We start from the raw sequence: 25,185 nt of genomic DNA, 5'->3' as shown, positions 1-25,185 counted from the left end.
CATTTGGCACTTACTCTGTACCGGCTATTTTTGACATGCTTTTTCTCATATCCGCCTCACACTGACCCTGTGCAGTCCTGGCCGTGTTAATGTCCCATTCCACAGATGTGTGAACAGGGCTCAGAGAGGTCGCATAAGCTTCTCAGTGTCATGCAGCTGGCTTTGAAACCCAGGGCTCACTGGTGCCAAGGCCTTGCCAGTGCCACCACCCACGCCATTCGGCCTGTCCCCCATGGAGATCCAGGTGCCACACTCACAGGGGAAAGACTGAGTGGGAGGGCACTGGGCTTGGACCATCCAGAGTGGCCAGGGGTGGGAGCCCAGGGTCACCTGCCTCCAGAATTCTTCCAGAGAAAGTGGGAATCTGGATTTCTATGCGAATTATCTGCTTTGAAGAAGTGCGCAATGAATGAAAGCACAGTTTTGGAAGATCCTTAACAGGCCAGCCAAACACAGCTGAGACCAGTGTGTGGCCTCCGATGTGCGCAGGGTGACAGAAACACCATCGTCCACCTCCAGGCAGGCTCCGAGGAGATAGATGAGAGACTGCCATACAGATGGGCCACTGAGAGGACCCGAGTGTTGCCCCCGCAGTGACAACAACTGACCTTCTCACAGCACTCTACAGTGGGAAGGAGGTTGCATCTAAGCAGTAGCATCCAGCCCGCTCAGCAGCCTTGACAGGTAAGCCCTGTCACCTCCGTCTTGCAGGTGAGGAGAAGGAGGCTCCGAGGGTGAGGATGAGCCCAGCAGGGAAGGGGTCTGTCAGGGACCCCTGTGTTGGTGCTCTCTGCTCCCCTGAGCGCAGCCTTCCTTGCCTCCGCTGGGGCGGGGGCCAGGGACAGCTTCCGTGTCCTGTCTAGGCAAGCCCGTATGCCCAGCACCCAAGACCTCCTCCTCCCTTTCCGGAGAGAAGGAAGGTGACATCCTGCAGTCGCCAGGGACCACATGGCCTCTTCCTGCCCGGCTCCCTGCAAGGCCCCAGGATGCCTGCCTGGGGAGGGGATTTCAGGGTGACGCCGCCACCAATTATAATAATAGTAATAGTCACGAGAACAACAAAGGCAGCATGTGGCTGACATTTCCATACTTCTGTGGAGTGGGCTGCGTGCCAGGCATGATCTCAACACTTAATACACATTAACAAATCGAAACCTTATTTAATCGGGTTGTTGTAAGTACTCTGAGGGCCAGAGAGTTTCTCACGGCCCTTTACAGTCTGCAAGGTGGTTGAACCAGCTTTCACAGGCCGGGCTGGATCGGAGCCCAGGTTGCCCTGCTCCAGAGCCTTCTCTGTGCCCCGAGGGCTGTGACAGCTCCTGCTGAGACCCCTCTGCCGGGTGGAACGTGCAGTGTCTGTTCCAGGGTCCCCCACTGCTCTGTCACAGCGCTAGTGGCAGGCGGGGAGGCAGAGGGACAGCTGATGACCTGGTGTTCTGGCCGGGAAGGGATCATTTCTCATTGACCCTGAGCGCTGGGTATACCCAGAGGCCTTGGAGAATAGGACTGCGGGTCCCAGAGAGCTTTCTCTGGCTTGCTCCTGGTACCTTTCTCTGGCTTGCTCCTGGTACCCTCAAATGGCTCTGAGCCCCTCAGTCCTCATCATGGTCCATGGGAACAGCAGCCACTGGGGAGCATGGGACCTTCTGGTAAGGGGCTTCCCCACATTACCTCCTTTGATCCTCCTAGCAACCCACTTTGCAGATGAGGAGACTGAGGCTTGGAGAGGTGAAGCCATGCCCTGAGGCTATCGAGCTGTTGGGCGATGGAACCAATATTTGATCCCCGTGGGCTGACCCCCCGGACACCCCAACCCCTTCCCCAAACGGGTGAGCCAACGTGCTCCATCTGCCCCAGTGCACCCGCCCTGGGCCATGCCCTGCCCCTCCTTTGTTCTTTTGGATTCTCCCACCACCCTGAGAAACACACTTGCAGGAGCCCCTGTTGGCCAGTGAGGAATCAGAACTGGCTGCCCCTTACCACCCTCTGCAGGCAGCAGAGGGCACTGATTTACCGCCAGGGCTTTGGGGCTCCAAGTCCAGGGCTCCCTCCTGAGACTGTCCTCAGGCACCTGAACAGAAGCTTCTGGATGCCACATACGTGAGGTCACCACCCAGGGGCTGGACCTGAGAAGTCACTTCCTGTGCAGAGTGACCCACGACGCCCCAAAGTCCCAAGCAGCTTGACGCTGTCACCCATTACCTCAGACAAGTATGCTGCCAACTTACAAAAGAGTGTCCAAAGTTTCATTTCAGTTCTTTTTGTGCGTTTCAGTTTTATGGAGTCGGAAGAATCAATTTTTAATGTTATCCTTTTAACTCCCTTTGATTGAAGACGGCAGTAGATGGAAAGAACTTAACATTAAAAATTGATGTTTCAAATTTCACAAAGGCAAATATGATAAAAGAAATGAAAACAGTTGCACCTTCGACTGATATTTCTTTCAAGCGTGCAGCATTTGTACTTCTGAGGTTGTTAAAGCTGCAAACTGCTCTGAGACTCTGGGACACCTGTATGTCTGCATTTCTTTGGCACCTCTAGTGGCCATTTACTCATTTGCCTCTGAAGACACCCCAAGAGGTGGGCTTTCTCATCCCCACTGTGCAGAGGAAGAAACGCCCTTCAGGAGTGGGCGTCTTGCCTCAGGTCACCTAGGAGTGTCCAAGACCATGGCCATGTGACAAATCTTAGTTCTGCCAAGTCCCCTCCAGTAAAACAGCTGATTACAGGGAGACCAAGAAAGTGACACGAAGCCCTGGGGGGGCTAAAGTGTGAGGAGGTGGTCTGTCCACGCAAGCGGCACTTGCTGTTTATCAGAGATGAGCCCTCACCCCAGTGCCGCACACCTGGAGCCCAGGATCTCCTGCAGCTCCCCAGCCTCCCAGGGGCCGCCCTCCCGACCCACCGCACTCTTGAGCCTCCTGAGAGAAGCTAAGTCGCTGGGACCTCCGGGGCTTGGGGGCTGTTCATGGGCACCCAGCCTGGCTGCCGATAGAGTGGTCGTAGAACAGCTGGGCGGCACACCCGGCTGGCCACACCCCTCTTTCCTGCTAGGAACGGCGGTTACATGGGCCAGGGTACGCTGGGACTGTGGCCGCTGCAGCTGCTTGGCTGAGGGTGCCAGGGACACAGCTGAGGATCTGGGAGGAATCTGGGGTAGGGGAGAATCCTGCCGGGCTCCAGAGAACCCAGGGGAGGGCCTCCACTCAGGACCGCCCGGGATCACTGCCTGGCGCCAGGGCTCTGCAGACCCTCCAGTCCAGCTGGGCCTGCCACTGGTGCCTGGGATGTGCCTGATTCCCTGCCCCGGAGCCTGGCCCCGGACACTCACCTGACAGGCAGTGGTGCGGGACCCCGGCGAGCCTGGCCAAGCTGTGCTCTAGGAGGGTCAGGGGATCACAGATCACAGAGTCCCCCGTGAGATCGGGACACCCATTACCCCGTGGGGATCCAAGAGGCTCTGAGAGGCCAGAGGGAAGTGAGGGTATTTCACAGGGAGGGAGGAGGCGGCGCAGGCAGTGGGCGGGGCCAGGAAAATCACTTTCATAAGCGTGAGTCAGCAGGGACCCGTGATGAATGAACTTGCACACTGGGCGGGTGTCACCCTGCCTGCCTCATGGCCAGCCTTAAAGGGCCCCTGCTGGGCAGCATGCCAGGGGGCCTAGGGTGGCGCTCCCTCCCAGCCACCTCCCCCCAGCCAGACCCCCATCCCCAGGGCTCAGTCTCTGGAGGAGGAACCAGTAACCTCTGAATGAGCCAGCCTGGCCTTTCCCACAAGGAGGAGGAGATGGCTTTGTCCGGCGCACAAAGTAAACCCGTCCAGTTCCCTCATTCCACCTGGATTCTACTGCACCCTCCAGCCCCCAAAAGCCCTCTGGCACCAGCCTGCCTGGGCTGAGAATCCAGCTTTGCCATTTCCTGGCTGCAGGGCTCTGGCAAGCTGCTTAGGGCCCAGACCTCAGTGTTCTCATCTGAAAACTGGGGCAAGTCACAGATTGTCTCTGCCAGAGTGGCTGTGAGGGTTTAAATGACATCTTTCTGGGCTGCCATGCTTAGAACTTGAAGCCTGCTCCCTGGCTCTTCTCTCCTGTTTTGTGTGGGTAGCACTGCACACCCCACACCTTGCTGTTTCCTAATTATTATTATTATTATTATTTGAGACGCAGTTTAGCTCTTGTTTCCCAGGCTGGAGTGCAATGGCGCGATCTCGGTTCACTGCAACCTACACCTCCCGGGCTCAAGCGATTCCCCTGCCTCAGCCTCCTGAGTAGCTGAGATTACAGGCGTGCGCCACCACGCCCGGTGATTTTATATTTTTAGTAGAGATAGGGTTTCACCATGTTGGCAAGGCTGGTCTGGAACTCCCGACCTCAGATGATCTGCCTGCCTCAGCCTTCCAAAGTGCTGGGATTACAGGCGAGATGCCGCACCCGGCCTGTTTCTGAATTATTTTATTGTCTCTCTTCCCAAACCAGAATGTGAGCTCTGTGTGGGCAGGAAGGCATGTTTGCGACTGCTCTACCCAGCGTCTAGAATATCACTTAGCACACATAGGTGCCCAATATCGCTTAAACAGAAGGGAGGCACGGAGGGAGGGAAGGAGGGAGGGAGGGAAAGGGAGGAAGGCAGGGAGGGAGGGAGGGAAGGAGGGAGGGAGGAGGGAGGAAAGTAGGGAGGGAAGTAAGGAGGGAGGAGGGCAGGAAGGAGGGAGGAAGGCAGGGAGGGAGGGAAGGAGGGAGGGAGGGAAAGAGGGAGGAAGGCAGGGAGGGAAGTAGGGAGGGAGAAGGGCAGGAAGGAGGGAGGAAGGCAGGGAGGGAGGGAGGGAAAGAGGGAGGAAGGCAGGGAGGGAGGGTGGAGGGTGGGAGGGAAGTAGGAAGGGAGAAGGGCAGGAAGGAGGGAGGAAGGCAGGGAGGGAGGGAAGGAGGGAGGGAGGGAAAGAGGGAGGAAGGCAGGGAGGGAAGTAGGGAGGGAGAAGGGCAGGAAGGAGGGAGGAAGGCAGGGAGGGAGGGAGGGAAAGAGGGAGGAAGGCAGGGAGGGAGGGAGGAAGGCAGGAGGGGAGTGGGGAGGGAGGGGGGGGGGAGGGAAGGGGGGAGGGAGGGAAGGAGGGAGGAAGGCAGGGAGGGAGGGAGGGAGGGAGGAAGCTGACACGGTGCACACATAGACCTCAGTGTACATTTTCAGTGTTGATGTTGTTGTAGACCTCATCCTCCCGTCTGCCACCTTGGAGGGGTGGGGGATGGCAGGTGTACCTTTGAGTGCAAACTTTAAGAGGGAACCAAAACCAGTAAACAAAATAGTATTTTGAGGCAATTAAAAAAATCTAAATTAATGCAAAAAAGCCAGGATAAACCCAGACAGCTTCCAGAGCAGTGCCTTGGGGCTGATGCAGAAGGAGAACCAGGACTTCCGATGCTGTGTTTATAATAAAAGTTTGATCTTTTTTTCATTCTGGATTTTTTTTCATGAATTTTGATTTGTAAGAACACTGCATGTACACAGTATGTATTCTGGTGATGGGGGTGCTTTGGCACCGCTAAAATTTTGTGCCTGAGGTGATGCATCACCCTCCTCACCCTCGTCCTGGACCGGGTGGCCACAGCCCTGCCCTGGAGTCATGTACAGCCTGGAAACCACAGCCCAGGGCCCCGGAGCATCTGCCTGCAGGGCTGGGGCTGGGTCCTGGTGAAAAACATTTCTGATGAGGTGAGAGTAGCAGGAACCTACAGAGGGGAGGGAGGGAGGGAGGGGGAGAGAGAGAGAGAAAATGAGAATGTTGTGCATGTATGCACATGTGCTCATGTGTGCATGTGTGTGTGTACCTGTGTGCCAGTGCTGGCACTAAGGGAGGGCCTGATGGCTGAGGGTAAGGGTTTAGGGGGCAGAATGAGAAGCTGGGGTGAAAAAGCTTAGGGAAGAGGTTAGACACAGTTGGGGCCATGTGCACAGAGGGCCAGGAGGGCTGGGGAGAGAGCCAGGACTGAGCTGGGTCTCTCCTTCCCCTCCTCTGCTTCCCTGGGGGACCTGTGCCCAGGACCCTGTGATCAGAGAGCCCAGAGTTTGGTTTAATGCTCTGCTGCCACTGCCTTAAAATTCTTAATTTTGAACATGAATGTCCTGAATTTCCATTTAGTACTAGGCCCCAAAATCACATGATGCGTCCAGCCTGGGGCTGTACCCTGCATGAGGCTGGGTAGGTGGGAGCTGTCTGTGGGTTCAGCCCTGGCGGGCTGGGTAGGCTTTGACAAGGCATAGTCCCCTCAGCCTCAGTTTTAACCAAGGGAAATGGGCCCTCGTATTCCCTTCCTCCTGGGGCCCTCAGCAGCAGTGTCCCACAGGGTGGTGGTGGGGGGAGCAGGAAGCCCCTTGCTCTGGGCCTCGGCTCCTGGCCAGTGTCTAGCCCCACCACAGGTGTGCTGTGTGACCTGGGGTGGGAAGCCTCCCTCTCTGGGCTTCTGTTCCAGCTGTAGCCTTGTGATGAACACTCTCTCACACTCTGAATGTGCAGCTCCAACACACCAGGACCTAGACAGGGGTTTTGAACATGAGGGCAGGGAGTGGGGCAGCTGCGACCGACATACCTCTTGTCTGCACTGCATATTTCCCCGGCAGGAGCCTCTCGGTCTCCACTTCCCCATCCCACGGTGCCCAGTCTGCAGCTTCCAAGAGATTTTGGGTGTGTAAACTGAGGCAGAGAGAGACATGCACCCAGGATCAGAGACCCCCCCTACCCTGGAGTGCACAACTCCTTAAGGCTGGGGCTTGAGAAGGCCTGAGGCTGCGGGTCTGGAGGGGAGACCCGGGAAGGAGGTGGGCTTCCCCGGACCCCGTCTCGTCTCCTGGGCTTGGCCTGGCCCTTCCTCCAAACCTGTCCTGCCCCTGCTGACCCTGACCTTGTTCTAGAATTTGAAAATTTGCTGATATGGAGAACTGTGGGGCGAGACGTGGACTTTCCTCCCTGCCATCTTGTTTACCTGTTAGGTGATTATTGGAAACAGAATTGCTGAGTTGCTCCTGGAAAGTTTGACTAAGACAAAGACAGACACTGTTAAAGGCAGGCAAAAGGGCGATGGTTAGAAGGGCCACGGGGAGGGGAGGAGCCAAATGGGTCTTTGCAGGCTGACTTGAGGGGGCTGTCTTGGGGGCCAGTGGGTGCCCTGGTTCCCCTGGACCGGCCTTGTGCTTTGAGGCCATGAGTTCAAGTGGCTACTGAGAGCTTGCCACGTGATCCTCCAAATTCAGGTGTGCCCACAGGACCGTTTCCAGAGACAGCAAAAGAAAATAGAGGTTCCAGGGAAATTTGAAATTCAGATAAATAAGAAACAAACTTTTAGTATAGCTTCAATATTGCACGTGACATACTTATACTAAAAGTTTATTTCTTATTTACCTGAAAATTCAAATTTCCCTGGCAGCCTGTGTTTTATTTGTCAATTCTAGTTGTAAACGTAAAATACATACCAGAATTCAAAGAATTAGTACCAAAAAGGTAAAATATCTCATTCATAATTTTAATATGGATTACATGTTGCAATGAAAATAAGGAAAATATTTGACATACTGGGCTAGATAGAATATATTATTAAAATTAGGCTGGGTGCGGTAGCTCACTCCTGTAATCCCAGCACGTTGGAAGGCTGAGGCGGCCGATCACCTGAGGTCAGGAGTTCGAGACCAGTCTGGCCAATATGATGAAACCCCGTCTCTACTAAAAATACAAAAATTAGCCAGGCGTGGTGCCAGTCACCTGTAATCCCAGCTACTCGGGGAAGCTGAGGCAGGAGAATTGCTTGAACCCGGGAAGCAGAGGTTGCAGTGAGCTAAGACCGAGCTACTGTACTTCAGCCTGGGCGACAGAGCGAGACTCCATCTTAAAAAAAAATAAAAAAAGAGGCCGGGCGCGGTGGCTTACGCCTGTAATCCCAGCACTTTGGGAGGCCGAGGTGGGCGGATCACAAGGTCAGGAGATCGAGACCATCCTGGCTAACACGGTGAAACCCCGTCTCTACTAAAAAGTACAAAAAAACTAGCTGGGCAAGGTGGCGGGCGCCTGTAGTCCCAGCTACTTGGCAGGCTGAGCCAGGAGAATGGCGGGAACCCGGGAGGCGGAGCTTGCAGCGAGCCGAGATCATGCCACTACACTCCAGCCTGGGTGACAGAGTGAGACTCCGTCTCAAAAAAAAAAAAAAAAAAAAAAAAGAATATATTATTAAAATGAATTTCACCCATCTCTTTTTATTTTAACCTGGCTACTGGGATGTTGGAGGACACACATGGCTCTCGTTGGGCCTTTGTTGGACACTACTGGTATGGACCTCGGCACTGTTGCTAACAAGAGCTGGGACATTCCAGGGTTCCTCACTGAAAGCCCCACTCTGTCCCAGGAACCCCCAGGCCTGGGTAAACCAGGACAGTTGGTCACCCTGCAGTGCCACAAGTGCCCAGGTGGGCAGTGTGGCCAGTAGAGGTGCTGTCCTTCTGAGCCTCAGTTTCCCCATCTGTGTACTGCTCTTGCCAACGTGGAGTGTTGGGGTGGTGGCAGCGGATCCGTGCAGGCTGAAGGAAGGGGCCTGGCACTGGGGAGCCCCTGGTGCTGGATGGCAGGCCCCTCCCCAGGCCTCTCCGGCCCCCATGCAGGCTGCCTAGGAGCTGAGGAGCCACAGGAGAAGCAGGTAGGGGTGGCCTCAGGGTGCATCCCTGGTGGTCCTGGTATCGAAATGGATCCCCTGTGCCCCTGTTGGAAAACCACCATTCCTCTCTGCCTAAGAAATCCCAGAGCCATTCAAAGGGGCCTCTCTTGACTCCTCCTCATCCCTTCCCACCTCTGTTTTTTGCCTCCCTCTTCCTCAACCAGTGGCTCCCACAGCTCTACCACTGCTGGGCACCTGCAGGCATTGGGCACTGTGAACAGAGGGTTCTTTAGGCACAGCCGAGGCTCAGAGAGGCCGATCTCAAGCCTGAGGCCACACAATGTGAGTGGCAGAGCTGAGGCTCGAACCCAGCTGCAGAGTTGGGCACCTCCAGGAAAAGACAGAGCAAAGGAATGAAGGAGGCCTCCTTCTTGCCTCAGGTGCAAAGGCACGGGTCCAGAAACTCGGCCACGTTCACCACGCCACGGCCCACAGGCCCTGCCCATGTCCACGGCTGCCCACACTGTAGGTGCATTTCTTGGACCCATGCTTTAGACCTGCACACCAGTCCAGCGAGGAGGGCACAGTGCTATGATTCTCCCCACACTACAGGTGAGGAAACGGAGGCCCTGAGTGGAAGGTGTGGCCCAAGTCATGGTCAGTGGCAGAGCTGGGGCTGTCACCCCGTCCTGCCCAGAGCGGTGGCATGAAGAGATCAGGCCATTCCAGCTCATAAAACAGCTAATATTTGTTTGGTGCCACAAGGTGTACAGAGCCTTTTCACCCACACTGTGTCATCAATTCTCCCAGAGCACACAGATGGGCAGATATTTACAGTACGGATTTCAGTTTACAGAGGAAGAAAGCCGGAGGAGCCTTCCCAAGGCCACAGGAAATGGAGTGGGGTAAAGGGATTGAGACTTCAGGCTGTCTGGAGGCCAAGCCACGGAGGGCACGGGTGTGAGCTGCCAGTGCCCTGCTCAGGGGAGACAGCCTCAGCCAGCTCCCGGGGGGTGGGGGCGCGGGGCCACTGTTACCCCCGGGGGAAGAGGGCGCCACAGCTGAGGACTCAGGGCCCAGGGAATGGGGTAGAGGGAGGTCAGGAGCCATAGGAGGAGGGCGGGGAATGGTGGCCGCACAGGGGTGAGGCCCTGTCTTCAGGCAGCCACATCCTGTCTTCCCCGATTCCTCCCTCTTTTTCCTAAAACCCAAGAGCGAGTCTCGGCAGGAGAGTGAATGTGCCTGCCCCAGAGTTCAAGCGGTCAGGCGGTCCAGCCCAGCTGTGTAAAAGCCCTCCACTTCGGCGTCAGACAGGCTGGGACTGGGCTCCGTCACTGTTGGCTGTGTGACTCTGGGCCTGTGGCTGAACCTCTCACCGTTTCCATTTCTGTGTGTGAGATGGGGAGAGCGGCACCTGCCTTCTGGCGGAACCTCCGTCTCCGCTGCACACTGCGGATTGGCTGGGGAGATTTTAAAATACACTGATGCCCAGGTCCCGGCCCAGAGAGGTCTGACATCCCTGGGCTGGAGTGTGGCTGGACATGGGGAGTTTTGTCCCCGGCGATGGCCTGGGCTGAGAGCCTCTGTCCCTGCGGCCGTTGGAGGATGAGCTGAGATGCAGCCTAGAAATTGCCTGGCCTGTGGAGGTGCTGCATACATCACTCCCCCCTCCACCCGGCAGCCCATCTGTTGTGTAAAATACATTCACTGCCCCGTTGAAGGAACAGCCACAGGTTCTAAAGGAAACGTTCATCTTCAGAAGAGCCAGGCCAGCAGGATGGCAGGGGCCCGCTGGTGACCCTGGTATGGGGGTGGCTCATGGGAAGCCCAAAGGGCTACTGAATCGGCCACCTGGAAGAGAGAACCCCATCGGCACCTTGCTCATTCACTGTGTGCAGGATAAGCCCTTCCCTGACTCAGTTCCCATAGCACCGACTTTGAACTCAATGGACTTTGAACTCAATAGACTTTGAACTTGGTGTTTCCCCTTGGGTGTTTCATGTCACTCATCCTAAGCATGGCCATACTCTGAGCCCCAAATTACAATCTTCTTTTTGTATTATTATTATTATTTTTTTAGTAGAGATGGAGTTTCACCATGTTGGCCAGGCTGGTCTGGAACTCCTGACCTCAAGTGCCACCACAGCCTCCCAAAGTTTTGGGATTACAGGTGTGAGCCACCACACCGGGCCCAAATTACAATCTTAAAGTAAAAAGTCCCAAGGGAAAAACGCCCAAGCGAGAAATGGTTACAACAGACAAGGAGACATTAATTGCAGCATTAACATTAATATTAATAGTGAAAAACTGGGAACAACTTCGGTGTCCGACTATGAGAACCATTCAGCAAACGCTGGCAAATGCCCAGAGAGGAATATGATACAGCCTTAAGAAACGGAGTTAGAGAACCAGGCGGCAGAGCAGCAACAAGATAAGCAGATGATGAGACCGGGCTGATGCCGCGTCCGACGTGTAGGCCACTGGGCAGGAGCTGGAAAGGGATCAGGAAGAAAGAAAGAAGCTAGACTGATTGCTGGGGCCAAGGAATTTTATGTGAGTTTTTAAAATGCTAATTTCCATTATATTTGTATAATGAGCAATAATCATAAGGAAAGGCAATTCGGTGGGACAAGGACCCTCTGTGTTTTGCTGAGTTTACTCGGTATATCACAGATGCTAGCACAGGGCCCAGGGCATAATAGTTGCTCCATAAATATTAATTGAATGAATGAATGAATACTGTTGCTTTCAGACTTTGCTGATAGACTTTCTTTTTTCGAGATGGAGTCTCGCTCTGTCACCCAGGCTGGAGTGCAGTGGTGTGATCTCTGCTCACTGCAACCTCTGCCTCCCAGGTTCAAGCGATTCTCCTGCCTCAGCCTCCCAAGTAGCTGGGATTACAGGCATGCCCCACCATGCCTGGCTAATTTTTGTAGTTTTAGTAGAGATGGGGTTTCACCGTGTTGGCCAGCTGGTCTCGAACTCCTGACCCCAGGTGATCTGCCCATCTCGGCCTCCCAAAGTGCTGGGATTACAGGCGTGAGCCACCGCACCAGGCCAACTCTTAAAACATTTTTCAGCAGGCGTGGCTCCTCTTGGCTTTACACTGTACGCATATGGATTGACATATACTTACTTTTTATTTTTTTGAGACAATCTTGCTCTGTCACCCAGGCTGGAGTGCAGCGGCGCGATCTTGGCTCACTGAAACCCCTGCCTCCTGGGTTCAAGCTATTCTTGTGCCTTAGCCTCTTGAGTAGCTGGGATTATAGGCATGTGCCACCATGCCTGGCTCAGTTTTGTATTTTTAGTAGAGATGGGGTTTCACCATGTTGCTCGCGCTGGTGATCTCAAACTCCTGGACTCAAGTGATTCGCTTGCCTCAGCCTCCCAAAGTGCTGGGATTACAGGAGTGAGCCTGTCAATATGTTTACATTTTTGATGATAATTTTGAATTGGTCAAAGGTAGAGACAGAGCCCTGTGGTTCACCCTTAGAGATGCTTTCTCCAGTGGACACAGCTCTGTTACTGGAAGACGGCTGAATGGAAAGGGTCCTGTCCATGCAGTCAGGAACTCTGGGTTGCGTCTCAGCTCTGGAACTTCCCAGGGTGTTCTTGGGCAAGTTGCTTCTCTTCTCTGAGCCTCAATCTTCTCATCTATACAATAGGAATAGTAATGCCTGTTCTCCGAGGTGACTTGTTGCCTGACACCTCCTAGCTCCTCAGTAAATGGTGGGTACCCCCCACCTCTGTCCACCAAACCCTGTGGGTGTTAATCGTCCAGCTCTCTGCAGCCACTGGCTTTCCTGTCATGCAGCCTGCATTTCCCAACAACTGTCCTCCAGGGCAGTCATTCTCCAAGTGTGGGTCCCTGGCCAGCAGCGTCAGCAGCACCAGCAGCACCTGGAAATGCATCAGAAATGCAGATTCTCAGGCTCACCCGAGACCCAGTAGATCAGAAGTTCTGGGTGTGGGCCTGGCAGTCTGCGCTTTCACACGCCTTCTGGGTGGTCCTGATGCTTGCTTGAGTTTGAGAGTCGCTACTGCAGGACAGGATGAGAAACTCCACCAGGAGCCTCTCTGCCTACACCCTCCTTGGGAGCAGTCCATAGGCACAGCGAGAATGACAGGCATGTGGCATGGCCTTCTCGGGGAATCCAGGGTAGACCCTCTGGGTGACAGCTTCTCCATTCCTACAGGCTCCTAACCCACAAGCCTGTGCTAGAATTCTGCCTGGAAGGGCTGTCAGTCCCCACGGCGGGGGTTCTTGCACCTGCCTCCCTCGTTCCGCAGAAAACTGGAGCCCCACCTGCATGTCCCTGCCCTTAAGGGCCCTGACGGTTTCCTGTGACCCAGAAGTGACAGTGGCTCTAAGGGCGAGTGCCCGGGTCCCCTGCACACCAGGAGGTCACTTTGCAGCATGAGGAGGTCTGCAGACTCCAGTCCCTTGCCCAGACTTCCATTCCTTCCTAACGAGTGTGTGACCATTCCAGCACGAGTCCCTGGCCCTCGACTGAGAGGTCACTGCCCCTCTGGAAGGGGAAGGACCATCACTTTCGTTTTCTGCACAGCTGCTTTAAACCAAACCAAACCAAACAAACCCTGTGTGCTGCTCTTATCAGGCTCCACAAACACTCTAGGCCTTGACTTCTGGCACAGGTAGGGTCAGTGACATAACTGAGAGTCATGTGAGCCATGCCCCTCCCCAGACACAGGGCCAGCCCAGCCTGCGAGCACTCTGCACCTTTCTTTTTTGTTGTTGTTGTTGAGATGGAGTCTTGCTCTGTCGCCCAGGCTGCAGTACAATGGCACGATCTTGGCTCACTGCAACCTCTGCATCCCGGGTTCAAGTGATTCTCCTGCCTCAGCCTCCCAAGTAACTGGGATTACAGGTGTACGCCACCATGCCCAGCTAATGTTTTTATTTTTAGTAGAGACGGGGTTTCACCATGTTGGCCAGGCTGTTCTTGAACTCCTGACCTTGTGATCCACCCACCTCGGCCTCCCAAAGTGCTGGGATTATAGGCATGATTATAGGCATGAGCTGCCATGCCCAGTCAACTCTGCACCTTTCTCTGCAGAGGAGCCATAGCGCCGGACCTCCTGGCATTCCAGGGAGTTTCCTGGCCTTTGGGCTCCTGTCACTAGGCAAAGCAGGATTCCAGAGTCCTGTCCTTTTCTACCAAGGTCCTGCATACCCCCGGAATCTGACATACTACAAATGAGACCCTGCCCTGCTCTACTGAACATCCTGCAGGGGTTCCTGCTGTCCCCAGGCCCACCCCAGACTGATGGCCCAGCATTGACAGGCCCCTGCAGGGACTGACCTGGGAGGACCTCCCCACCTGGTTTCTCTGCTCTGTCCTTCCAGGGCGTGGGCTGGCCCGTGGCCCACCTCCCCCCACCTGCACTGTTCTGCTCTGCTTGGAGGCCCTTCTTTGCTTTACCCTGGTCTGGGCAACACTCTCTAGATTTGTCTCTAGTTTTCCACTGTCCAGAGAAGCGGCGGGAATGCAGCTTGCATCTCCGCGGCCCTGCTGTGGGTGGTGCTTGTACCAGGAACTTTGTAAGTGCACTCCTGGCTAGGAGGTTCTGAGGCTCCTGCTCTGAAAACCAGACCAGATGAGCCAAAAAGTGATTCCAGGCTGGGCATGGTGGGTCACACCTGTAGTCCCAGCACTTTGGGAGGCTGAGGCAGATGGATCACTTGAGGTCAGGAGTTGGGAGACCAGCCTGGCCAACATGGTGAAATCTCATCTCTACTAAAAATAGAAAAAATTAGCCGGGTATGGTGATGTGTGCGTGTGGTCCCAGTTGCTTGGGAGGCTAAGGCGGGAGAATAGTTTGAACTCAGGAGGTGGAGATCACACCACTGCACTCCAGGCTGGGTGAGACCCAGTATTGCGTGCGGGCGGGGCGGGGGGGCGGCAAAAAAAAAGGCATTCCAGCCGGGTGCGGTGGCTCATGCCTCATGCCTGTAATCCCAGCACTTTGGGAGGCTGAGGCGGGTGGATCATGAGGTCAGGAGTTCAAGATCAGCCTGACCAATGTGGTGAAACCCTGTCTCTACTAAAAATATAAAATTAGCTGGGCGTGGTGGCGCGTGCCTGTAATCCCAGCTACTCAGGAGGCTGAGGCAGGAGAATCACTTGATCCCGGGAGGTAGAGGCTGCAGTGAGCCGACATCGTGCCATTGCACTCCAGCCCGGGCAACAGAGTGAGACTCCCTTTCACAAAAAAAAAAAAAAAAAAAAAAAGGCACTCCTGCCCGTGTGTCCGTGTCATATGGCCCAGGCTGGTCTCAAACTCCTGGGCTCAGGTGATCCTCCCGCTTTGGCCTCCCGTGCTGGGATTACAAGCGTGAGCCACCAGGCCCGGCTCAGCAGTCAACTCCTTTTCTGACTTCTGTCCCATACGTCAGTTTTGCCTGCTCTCAATGTTGGCATAGATGGAACCGCACAGGACGTTCTCTCTTGTGCCTGGCTTCTGTGGCTCAACATTGCGTCTCTGCTGGTCACCACACTGACGTGCAGACCAGCGGTTCCCCCTTCTCACTGCTGAACGGGTCCCCTGTCTGAACAGCCTGCAGCTCTGTTTCTCGGGGATGGAGGCTCACTGTTACCAGCTTGCTGCTGGGGCCATTCCCGTGGGAGTCTTTGTGTGCCATCTGTTTTCATTCGGGCATTTGAGTGAAGACCGAGAAGCGGCACTGCTGGGCCACAGGGAGGGTGAGGGTGATGTGTAATATAAACTGCACCCACTTTTCCAGAGGGCTGCCCCCACTGCACCAGGGTTTCCACGGCAGCCTTTCAGCATCCTGCCCCCTGCTCCCTCCTATCAAGGGAGTTTTCTACCTGCAAAGCAGGCCACACCCCTCCCTTGCTTACAGTGCTTTGATGACTGCCCTGCAAGTTTAGATTCTGCTAAGCCACAGACCTCATACCCCCCAGCCCTGCGGGTCTCCCCACCCTGGACCTCATGTTCTGGCCATATTAAAAGCCCACTCTCCTCTGAGCACACACCATTTCTGTCCTTTCTGCCTGGCGCACAGGTCCCTCCCTCGCCCTCCTGGGGAGAGCCTCCTTGTCTTCTAAGACGTCTAAAACATCTTCTCAACCTGCTAACTTCCTCCGTGGCCCTGACTAGCATCCTCTGGCCGCCTCCACCTGCCTCCTCGAAGCCACCTTGGTTCGGGCTGTCTGAGCACACTGGGTTTGCGTTGTACAAACTGTCTGAGCGCACTGAGGATGCTGTACAGTCAGGGCAGGGATGGTGACTTTCTCCTCCCTAGCTGTGTCAACAGAGCCCAGCAGGACAAGGAGGCCTCAGTAAATCTGCACTCAAGCTGTGAAACCGAGTGTGGGTGGGCGCAGGCTGAGGGATGAGTTCCACACTGAAGGGGGCAGCAGGGTGAATCTCTGTAGATGCCTGTTCCTGTGACCATCACCCAGGACAAGACGGGGAGTATGCCCAGCCTCCTGGAAGGCTTCCTTGGGGCCCCTCAGTTTTTTTTTTTTTTTTTTTTTTTTGAGATGGAGTCTCGCTCTGTCGCCCAGGCTGGAGTGCAGTGGCGTGATCTTGGCTCACTGCAACCTCTGCCTCCCGGGTTCACGCCATTCTCCTGCCTCAGCCTCCCGAGTAGCTGGGACTACAGGCGCCCGCCACCACAGCCCGGTAATTTTTTGTATTTTTAGTAGACAGTGATAGACAGGATGGTCTCAATCTCTTGACCTTGTGATCCACCCGTCTCAGCCTCCCAAAGTGCTGGGATTACAGGCGTGAGCCACTGCACCCGGCCTGGGACCCCTCAGTTTTTTGACCCCTTTCTGCTTTTTGTCCCCATAGATTAGTTATGCCTGTTCTGGAACTTGACATAAATGGAATCGCACAGAATGCCCTCTCTTGCGTCTGGCTTCTTTTGATGTCGTGTCTCTGAGATTCAGCCACACTCCTGCTTTGAGAGGCAAATTCCTCTGCCTTGACATGTGGCATCTTCCTTAGCCTGGACGTGACTGTTTCTCTCCCTAGACTTCTCTTCCGATTTCCTGTCTCCTTCCTCTGCTGGGGTGGGGCTTGGTCTGTAAGTTCCTGGTTTCTGAGTAGACAAGGCCTCTTCTTCTTGTTCTTGGCAAATTATCTTTGAAATTCAGGACATTTGAATTTGAATATCCTTGAAATACATGGGCCATGGTACTACCTCGGCACCTCACAGAGGATTCCCAGGCAGGTTGCCCAGGGCTCCCCATATCTGGGCCCTCTTTGCAAACACCTGGCCTTTCATTCAAGGCAAACCCTGGTCCACGCATGCCACCTAGATCCACGAGGCGGAGGCTGGGCCCCTCCTCCATGCCTGCTGGTGTGGTAACACAGCCAGCCACTTTGTATTTTTCAGAGGAGGGGAGTATTACGGTTTAGTCTACACACAGCAGTGAATTCTGAAAGTGGGGTGCCAGGCCAGCAGCACCTGGGGATTTTGAAATCCAAGTTCGTGGGCACCCTTCATCCTTCTGACTCACAGAATCAGAAACACTGGTCTGACTCCGGGGATAAGCAATCATGTTTTTTTTTTCTTCGAGATGGAATTTTGCTCTTCTTGTCCAGGCTGGAGTGCAATGGCATGATCTCGGCTCACTGCAACCTCTGCCTCCTGGGTTCAAGTGATTCTCCTGCCTCAGCCTCCTGAGTAGCTGGGATTACAGGCATGCACCACCACACCCAGCTAATTTTGTACTTTTAGTAGAGATACAGTTTCTCCCTGTTGGTCAAGCTGGTCTTGAACTCCCGACCTCAGGTGATCTGCCTACGTCGGCCTTCCAAAGTGCTGGGATTGCAGGCCTGAGCCACTGTGCCTGGTTGCAACCATGTTCTTAACCTCCCCCCCCGAACCCAGGGGTTCTGATGTATACTCAAGTGTGAGAGCTCCTGACTTCTGGCCCAGGAATGTGTTGGAGATAAATCAATCAAAATGGAGCATCGCTTTCTTTAAGTAGAAGTATGTTATCACTATTCCAAAAAATTAAAAAGAGGTTCTAGTACATGGGGCTGACATGGTCTATTGCATAAGCAGGGCACCAGAGCCTCCTAGGTGGTCACCCAGCTCCCAGGTGGTCACCTGGCTCAGTGCTGGCATGCAGGTCTGCCTCACATGGAGGAACATGGTGACCCAGGTGTGTGTCTCCCTGAGAGCAGGTGTGGGCAGGATGATCATTTTCCACTGGCTTCCCCCATCCATTCTCTACCTCCTCTGTCCTGCTCTGAGCTCCAGGAGGCTGAGCCTCAGGCTCTGCACCCTTAGGCGCTCTGACCCGCTGGCTTCTGGTTGGGTTTGATCAATGGGAGGCTATGGCAGAGTCCAGAGCGGGAGAGGAGTGGGTGATCAGGGCAGTGTTGTGTTGTCAAATGTTTAACAACCAGTCTTGGGGCTGGCTCACACCTGTAATCCCAGCACTTTGGGAAGCTGAGGTGGGCAGATCACGAGGTCAGGAGTTCGAGACCAGCCTGGTCAACATGGTGAAACCCCGTCTCTGCTAAAAATACAAATATTAGCCAGGTGTGGTGGCGGGCGCCTGTAATCCCAGCTACTCAGGAAGCTGAGGCAGGAGAATCACTTGAACACAGGAGGTGGAGTTTGCAGTGAGCCGAGATCGTGCCATTGCACTCCAGCCTGGGTGACAGAGTGAGACTCCATGTCAAGAAAAAAACAAACAAACAAAAAAACCAAAAAAACCCCACCAGCCTTGTGGGGCACTGTGGAAAGCACTGTTTGGCAGTGTGCCAATATCTGTGGTGTGAACACCCCCACCATGATCAAATTTCACGTTACGAGTGTAATATTTCTGAACAGTGGAGTTGGAAGGAGATGCACAGCTTTGCACTCTGTAGCACTAGTGCTCCCTGAAACACACTTTGGGAACCATGGTTAGCAGCTGGCATAAATACCGACCATCACCCTTAAAGGCCTCGGGACCAGGGACTTAAGGAGTTAGGGATGGTGGTTGGAGCTCAGAGGACTAGGAGGCCATGGGACACCAGCACCACCATCTTTCGGCTCTGGCTACCCACTGTAATCACCTGAGACCGTCTCCAGAGATGATAATACTGGATTTTTTAAATTCTCAAATGATTGCATTGTATAGGCTGGGGAGAACCACTGCCTTACAGTTAGGATCAGTGGGAGAGGCAAGAGGATGACGATCTTTCTATATTGCAATCTTGGGTCACATTAATAAGGGCACAGTCTACAGAATGTGGGAGGTGATGGTCCTGCTTGATTTGTCATTAATCGATGATACCAGGTTCTGAGCTCCACAGCTTAATGGAAACACCAAGTTGGAAAATGTTCAGAACAGAGAAACCAGTACAGTGAGGAGACTCAAAACTTGGTCTTGAGGCGCTCAAACTAGGCCTGTCCTCTACAGAACTCCACAGATAGCGGCCATTCTGGGAAGCATGGGAACCAGTTCAGGGCTTGCCATCTGCCACACCGGCCCTAAGCTCTGTCAGTTGAGGGCTCACCTTTGAAGCCACTCTGGTGTTTCTGCCTTCCCACCGAGGAACAGAAGGGATTTCCTGAGGGTGGAAATGGCAGATGCAGGGTGGGGAGAGCCCAAGACGAGGGGGACCTAGGGTAGGGCGACAAGGATTCACTTGGGTGATGACGGCAATCAATGATTCTCCAGGGTCATGCGGGAAGACCAGCTAATCTCAGGCACGATCCGATGAGCTCATGAATATTTAAGAAACAGGATGGAAAGGAGAAGGGTCAGATGACAGTGCAGGCCATGCTGGTAGTTCTGCCCAAGAACGCACACCCTGTGCCGGAGGTCAGGTCTGCCAAAGCTGGGACCGTGCTGTCCTCATTCTCTGTTGCATCCCTGGCCCAGACGGCACTCACAGGATGCTCAGTACAGCTGCATTCAATGAATGAGTGAGCAGGAAAGCGAGACGAGGTCCCGATGCGGAGGGAAGATGGGCCACCAGGGCTGGCCTTTGTGAAGAGGGGGCTTTTCCACTGAGGCCTGAGGAGTGGGTGGGGAGCCAGCCACGGGAAGAGCACTCCAGGAGGAAAGAAGAGCACAGGCGGAGGCCCGGGGACTGGCAGGGCCCTGTGGGTCTGAGGTCAGCAGTAGGACCCGAGGGCGTGGAGCTCTGGCGGTGAAGACGGCGATAGTGGAGACGGGGACAGAGGGTTGACCCCACAGGGCCGAGAGACAGTGGAGCCAGGAACCAGCCTCAGGGGCTGCTTCCCGGCTGTGTGGCCTGGGCCAGTGACTTAACCACTCTGGGTTTCAGTTTCCTCAGAGCAAAATCGAGAGGAAGACAGCAGCCATCTCTTGGGATTGAGAATGACGGGTGGCACTGGGAATGGTGCCTGGCACACAGTAACCTCTGCAGCAATGGTCACTGCCATTGTTATTGTTATTAGCAGCGAAGGAGCTGGGGAGACAGAGCTGGGCCTGGACGCTGGGTCAGCCGGCCTGGGTTTGGGGTCTTTTCCCCGATTAGGAAGAGTCTGCAGCTGGCAGAGGTCCAGGGTTTCTGGGTGCTGCCCAGGCCCCTAACTGCGAGCTGTGTCTCTGACACTTCCACGTCCTGGAAGGAGGGCTTAGTGGGCCTGCCCGTCCCTACAGGCTGGGTGCCCTGGCAGGCATGCTGCCTCCTGCTCTGGGTGGCAAGGAGCAGGGAAGTGGGTGGAGCGACGACGGGGTTGGGAGTCTTGCTGGGCTGTGAGGGCAGTGGGGCTGTGTCCCAGGTGCTTAGGGACACGGTGTCCCTCTGTGTGAACCACTCAGCTCTGGGTGGGCCGGGGGGGCTGGGTCCCACCTGGGTGGGTGGGTGAGGCCCTGCCCGCAGGCTCAGCAGAAGAAAGGGGCCTCTGGGTAAAGGGTGAACCCGGGGCAGGACGTGCCCAGCCACCTCCTCTCTCTGGGAACTCGCACTTCTCCCTGCCTGGGCGCCAAAGCTGGCACTGCCCACGCCTCCTTCCTTCCCTCCCCAGCCCCGCTCTCTTGCTTCAGTGGCTCAGGCTGAACCCTGAGTCAACCTTGCTCCCTCTTTCGTTCACAGCCCAATCCCTTAGCGAACCCACCACCTCTACCTGCAAATAGATTCGGATTCTGACCCCTGGGTCCCTCCCTGTGACCCTGGGTTGCTGCAGAGCCTCCCAGTTGAACGGTGCCCCCACCGCACCCTCCACACAGCGGCCGGGACACCCACACCAGAACAGCGCCTTCTGCTGACCACCCCAGATATCGACAAGTCACTGCTGAGCTGCGTCCCGTGTCCCCGTCTCCATCTCCCTGGGCTCCTCCCTGCTCCTGATTCACTCTTACCCCAGGGCCTTTGGACTTGCTGTTCCCTGTGCCTGGAACACCGTTTCCTCAGACACCCACATGACACTGCCTCAGTGAGTTCAGGTCTGTGCTCCAGCGTCTCCTCAGCCAGGCCAGCGCTCCCTGCATGAAACTGGAACTCCCTCCCCTTCACGCACCTGCATGTTTCTACACAGCCTCATTGGCGCTTTAGGTGCTACACACTTCCTTGATCATTTGTCTGAATCCCCACCTTGGGATGCAGGTTCCCAGAGGGCAGGGTGTCCTCTGCTCTCTTCCCTGGTGTATCTCAACTGCCTGGCACATAGTAGGTGCTCCCTACGTACCCTTGCTTGAATTGGGCCGACATGCATTCCTTAAGCAAGAGACGACCAGGGTCACGGTCTCCTCCCTCTGGGCCTGGCCTTTCTGTCCCTGGAGACACAACACCAGAAGGCTCAGCCCTTGCAGGACACCTTTAAGCTCCTGGATCCCCAGGAGTGGCTGCTGGCTTTCCCTTTGCAGAGGCCACAATGAGCCCTGAACTGACGGCCAGCAGGCCAGAGGTAGCTTCTTGCTGGCCAGAGAATTGGGGCAGGACACATGTTATTTGTTCATCCGGCATGGGGCTAACTCTGGGGGGGCAAATGCCGGGGTCCGTCAGACGGAGGCGCTCACAGGCGGAGGAGGGGAGCAAGCGGGAGGCGAATGCCACACCCATGGCGCATGCTGCTGGGCGGGCTGAGAAGATTCCCCCCAACCCAGTCTAAGGGGCTTAGAGACTTTCTGCAGGAGTAAGATTAAGGACCAAAGACCTTAGCCAGGAAAGCTGGGCCCAGAGATGCCCCCCAGCAGGGAAAGAAGCCGAGGCCGACACAGGAGGGGACGGGGCTCTGTGGGGTTCAGTGCCAAGGCTGAGCTTTGGGGTATGCGGGGCAGAGATGGAGGCTGCTGTCGCCTGAGGGGGCTGGGGCTGGGAGGAAGAGCAGGGCAGGAGCAGGCTCTCGTGGGAGTTGCAGAAAGGCCACCATCGGCTGCTGGGAGAAGGACCTGTTGCTGCAAAGGTCGAGCCAGAGGCAAGGGTGGTGACGAGGGTGCAGACAATCAGACGGATTTGCGAGCTCGGTTCAAAAGCCACAATCTGGGCTTCAGGATTCTCATCCATAAATAAGGGGGCTGGTCTGGGTTCTCTCCAAGGGACTTTACGTCTTGAAGATCTGGGTGTTTATTCTTCCAACCCCCTCCGCTCCCAAAGGAACATGAAGTGGCGTGGGAGTGAGTGTGTCATCCACTGTCGGTAAGAGCAGGAAGCTTACCCAAGTGAACAACCACAACAGAAACCCTGCATGGCTCCAAGTCGCTGCTGTGACGCCATCGCATCTGAGGGGAGAGGAGACGGGATGTTGAGGACCAAATGGTGGCTTCCCAGTGACGTGTCCAGAATCTGTAAATGCGACCTTGATTGGAAAAGGGGTCTCTGCAGAAGTCATTCAGTTAGGGGTCTTCAAATGACATTATCCTGGATTTAGGGTGGGCCCCATATCCAATGACAAGCGTCCATGTATGAAAGGGGGAGATCGGAGGACCCAGGGAAGAAGGCCATGAGACCACAGAGGCAGCGGTTAGAACCAAGGGACGCCTGGAGCCCCCTGAAGCTGGAAGAGCCAATGAAGATCCTTCCCAGAAGCTCCAGAGGGCGGGTTTCCTGCGGATGCCTTGGAGTTTGACTTCTGGCCTCCGGAACGATGAGAGCGTATGTTTCTGTTGCTTTAAGCCACTTAGTTTGTGGTCACTGGTGATGTCAGGTACAGGAAACTCATTCAGGAGGAAGTGCAGGGGGATTAGACGCCGACAGAAGGATTGTTGAGGAGTCTGTGGAGGATCATCTCTCCCTCAAGTTTCAGGTCTGGGCTCCAGCACAGCTGGGGGCCCTGCAGGGGTGGCAGAGGCGCATCGAGGACACAAGGGGCAGGCACAGGACAGGGGCAGGCACAGGGCAGGGGCTGGGGGGGGGTCGCTCGGCGCCTCTTCCCTCCCCAAGCTGGGCACCTGCGGCTGCCCTGGCGGAACATTCTGGGCCTCGCGTTTGCCAGAAGCGAAGTCTCACAAAATGAAGGGAAGAAGGGGGGCGGTGTGGCTGTACTTGACCTCATCTGCCCTTGGCTGTAACCTTGGAGATGTTTAAAATGGGAAAGAGACGGCACAGGAGGAGAGTGACACTGCTCACACAGGGCGAGCGTGCGCCGAGGCCATGCTGCTCCTACAGAAGGCACAGGAAACGGTGGCCCAAGTGCAGAGGCTCTGGCATACAGTGGAGCGTGGGGACCATTTCTGGAGCATTCATCGCCCCCACCCCACCAGCAGAGCTCAGCATCTTTCCTGTGTTACACCACGGGGCGTCTCAGCCTCCCCATGAGGAAGCTGCTGTTCCGGGCATTTTACAGATGAGGAAACTGAGGCAAAACAGCCTTCCCAAGGTCATCCTGCCAGGAAGTGGTGGGGCTGGGGTCAGAGCAACTGAGCCTCCTGAGGTGAGGTCAGAACGGCTGAGGCCCTAGGTGCCTCCAACTAACAGGCTCTGTGGCCTTCGTGTGTGCAAGGGACCAGGTGTCCCTCCAGGGAGGGGCCTGTCCAACTTCAAACCTGGCTGGACCTACCGTGCCGATAAGGTCTCAGCATGGGTTCCCACACTCAGAGCTGAGGGTTCCCCAGTGCCTGCCGCCGCAGGAAGGACCAGGACAGGTTTGGGGGTTCCTCCTGGGCAAAGACTCCAAAACCAAGTGTGAGTCTGGAGCACCGGGAGCCAGGGCTGAGGGGCTGGGGAGCAGGGCTGGAGCGCCCTGATGGGGATGGCAGCGCACTGAGGCCCTGGACCCCCAGTCTGCGGCCTCTGCTGGTGAAGCTGGGATCACAGGCCTGGGTGGGTCCCCTGACCAGGGACTCCACTTGTGGTCTGGGGTTGGGAACTGGGTGTCCCAGTCCCAGTGTTGTCCAAAGCTTCCCAGGTGGTTCTCATGGGCAGCCATGGGTTGTAGCGGAACAGTCTGGAGAGGTCTGGGTTCAAACTGCAGCCCTGCCCTTCCCTGTGGGATCCGGATCTAGGAGGCTGTTCTCGCTCAGCCCTGAATGGAGCTCGCTGGACAGAGAAGGGGATGGTCTTGAACATTTGGGAACCGAAAGCCCAGTGAGGCCGCAGCATCTGCCATTCTGTGGTGGGAGAGACTGGGGGTGGCCATGGGCGTCCTTGGAGGGCCTGTAGTTTATTCTCTGAGTCACACCCTGTGGGGCACACAGAGTCCCCTGGGCAAGCTCATTCACAGATGAGACTCAAGGTCAGAAAACCGAATGCTAGGCCTCTGCCAGGGACCCAAGCCTTCCCCCAGTTGAGCGCCACCCACAGCCAGGCGAGAATGACAGGACGTAGACGCAAAGAGGTACACGGGGCAGACCTGCTCTGGCCGTCCGCTCTCCCCCATCCACCAGGATGAAGGGGCCAGGCCCCAGCATGGCAGTAGGTGGGGAATCAATGAGTGGCTGGTGACCAGAGGACAGCGCCCAAGCCTGGCTGAGACAGGCATGAGTGGTGGTTGGTTCCGGGGCCTGATGACAAGGCCGATGTGTATCGAGCACGTTCTGCACACGGGGCGAGTGCCAGGGTCTCCCTCGGAGGGGCTCACTTCACCTCCCAGGATCCCTGTGTAGCCCATTTTACTGCCAGGGAGATTGCAGCTCACAAGTAATGACACTGCCCCTAGATCACATGACAGGTAAATAACGGCACCGGGTTCCCACCCAGGCCACCTGCGCCCGAGTCCACAAGCTGAGCCTCCTTACTCCAGGGCCACCTTCTGGGAGCCCCTCCTCCTGTCTGGCCCGACCAGGCCCCCCCCAGTACACCCCACCCGCTCCTGGAGCAGCCCATGCCCCTCCTGCTCCAGGCCCTCCTTACCTGACGATGAAGGGGCCGGGTGCGACAGAGGTGACCAGTTGGCCGGGGAGGAGTGGACACAGTGGGGCTGGCCCTCCCCCAGGGGACCCCCCCAACGTGGTAACAGGGGAGCTGGGGGAAAAGAGGCCAGGCTGAGCCATTTGTCGCATCACAAAGTCCTGCCCTGGGCTTGCTGGGGTGCCCGGTCAGTGGTGGGCAGCCTCAGAGTGGCTCTGTCTGAGGGCCCAGCCGGCCCCGCTCCCATCCTCTGCTGCAGCTCCTCTGGAGCACCTGCAGCCTTGGTGGTGGCACCTGGAAA

The 25,185-nt window shown here is 55.8% G+C and overlaps 1 protein-coding gene across 3 annotated transcripts in view; it reads right to left on the bottom strand.

Annotated features, from left to right (window-relative positions):
- Window positions 1–24,979, bottom strand: part of OSGIN1 (oxidative stress induced growth inhibitor 1) — a 34,507-nt gene extending 9,528 nt beyond the window's left edge. The window contains exons 1-3 of one of the 3 annotated variants that reach the window (XM_025370921.1): window positions 24,888–24,979; window positions 6,972–7,042; window positions 6,579–6,682 (exon numbers count right to left, since the gene is read on the bottom strand). Coding sequence is in view for 1 of the 3 variants with exons in the window: in XM_025370919.1 (XP_025226704.1) it covers window positions 5,574–5,616 (43 nt within the window). In the remaining 2 variants the exon portion in view is untranslated. Of the gene's footprint in view, window positions 1–3,331; window positions 3,475–5,573; window positions 5,721–6,578; window positions 6,683–6,971; window positions 7,043–24,887 lie in introns of those variants that run through there. The other 2 variants (XM_025370919.1, XM_025370920.1) reach the window with 2 other exon arrangements.
- Window positions 24,980–25,185: the final 206 nt, after the last annotated feature.

Source organism: Theropithecus gelada, chromosome 20 (genome assembly GCF_003255815.1).
Source record: "Theropithecus gelada isolate Dixy chromosome 20, Tgel_1.0, whole genome shotgun sequence".
In the NCBI taxonomy this organism is placed as follows: domain Eukaryota; kingdom Metazoa; phylum Chordata; class Mammalia; order Primates; family Cercopithecidae; genus Theropithecus; species Theropithecus gelada.
The sequence above is the reverse complement of the archived record's forward strand: the minus strand, read 5'-3'. Positions and strand labels throughout refer to the sequence as shown.